The sequence below is a fragment of the Mesoplodon bidens genome, assembly GCF_964165515.1.
Source record: "Mesoplodon bidens genome assembly, chromosome: 3".
In the NCBI taxonomy this organism is placed as follows: domain Eukaryota; kingdom Metazoa; phylum Chordata; class Mammalia; order Artiodactyla; family Ziphiidae; genus Mesoplodon; species Mesoplodon bidens.
Genome location: NC_138178.1, coordinates 165,087,714 through 165,089,258, shown reverse-complemented (window position 1 = coordinate 165,089,258; position 1,545 = coordinate 165,087,714). Strand labels below are relative to the sequence as shown.

Here is a 1,545-nt window from a genome sequence, read left to right as displayed (position 1 = left end):
TGAGAACTCAGGGGTGTAATCAGAATCCCAACTTCCTTGAACTTTGTGCTCTGAACAGTTGCACCTGCAGTCTCAGCATTTTCTGGTTCTCACAGAAGCCTGACGGTACTAATTACTTCAAAGTGGTCCCTTCCGCCCCTTTCATTCCGCCCCGCCCCCGCGGTTGGGGTTCAGGCCAAAGGACCGACGGGAAAACTACACTTCCCAGAGTGCACAGCGACCGCAAAGGGCCTTAACTACCGGCCTCGGCTTCCCGCCGCCATTTTTGCGGAGTGAAAAGGCGGTGCGGCCTGTGGTCATGGCGCTGTTTCCCGCCTTTGCGGGTGTTAGTGAGGCGCCCGAGAGCGGGAACCCCAAGAAAGGTAAGCACACAAAAGGGATGAAGAAGGTACTTGGCGGGCTTAGGGCGGAGTTTCTCGGGCCCAGGTCTCGCCCTTGCCTTGGATTTGTTTATTCATTTGTATCCCAGAGTTCTCCGCGGTGCTGCAAAGCCTTGTGGGAGGAGCAGCGGCACTTGTCCGGGTTTCTGGGCTAGAGATGTAGAGTCCAGAAAGAGAAAGACAGACCAGGAGAGGCCTCGGAGCTGGGACTTCCATGTAATCATATTGTTGAGCCCCGTTTTCTCCCCCCAGCCTCAGTTACTTCACCTGTAAAATGGAAACAGTGGTACTCCACATCTCGGGGAGACTCCTGATGCAAATGCTGGGTGTTCTTATTACAGTTTTTTTTTCCTTCTCTGTTCTCCTTATTTCTGAATTGTTTATTGGGCTCATATCTTTTGGCAGACCAAGAGCTAGAGAATTAGGATCCAAAGGCTAATCAAACACAGTTTCTCTCCAGATGGGCACAGCTGCTGGGAATAAGAACTAACATTTATTTATTGAGGGTCGACTGTAGGTCAGGCAATGGCATTACATATTTTATTTAAGCCTTAAGCGTTCCCAGGTCTGCATTGTTAAAAACTGGCACATAGTGAATTGTAATTTAAAGTGATTAATCCTAAATCATGCCCTTATGTGGCAGAGTCCAGCTGTGTCTGATACCTTTATCGTATCCTGTAGTAATTCCTACATTTCTTTTTTTGGTACACTTCTCATAATTGTGAGTAATTTCTTATATAATTAGTGTAATTTTGGTCATCCTTTACTAGACCGTAACATCCATGTCGTCAGAAACAGTGTTTGTCTATTCATTGCAGCATCGTTAACCCCTAGCACAGGCCCAAAGTATAGTAGGTGTTCGATAAATATTAGCTGAATGTACAGACCAATAGTAGGTACTTAACAAAAAAGTAACGGTACATACAAGGTGGGATGTTATAGATGACACAGGTGAACCAGAGGAATAATGACTTCTGTGGGGAAGTTCAAAGAAAGCATTATATAGGAGCTAACTTTGGAGATGGGTCTTCAAGAGGGTAGGATTTGGACAACAGATAGTGGAAGGCATTCCAGGGCCTTCAAAGGCACGCAGGAAGGGAAACATGAGACCTCTGCAAAAAACTGCAAATATTTCAATTTGTCTGGAAATGTAGAGGTGTAAGGA

General features: G+C 46.1%; 1 protein-coding gene across 2 annotated transcripts in view; it reads left to right on the top strand.

Annotated features, from left to right (window-relative positions):
- The first annotated feature begins 269 nt into the window (after positions 1-269).
- Positions 270-1,545, top strand: part of NRDE2 (NRDE-2, necessary for RNA interference, domain containing) — a 49,335-nt gene continuing 48,059 nt past the window's right edge. For both annotated transcript variants that reach the window (XM_081230031.1, XM_081230032.1), the window contains exon 1: positions 270-362. In XM_081230031.1, coding sequence (XP_081086157.1) covers positions 299-362 — 64 coding nt within the window. In that variant the 5' untranslated portion in view covers positions 270-298. The remainder of the gene's footprint in view (positions 363-1,545) is intronic.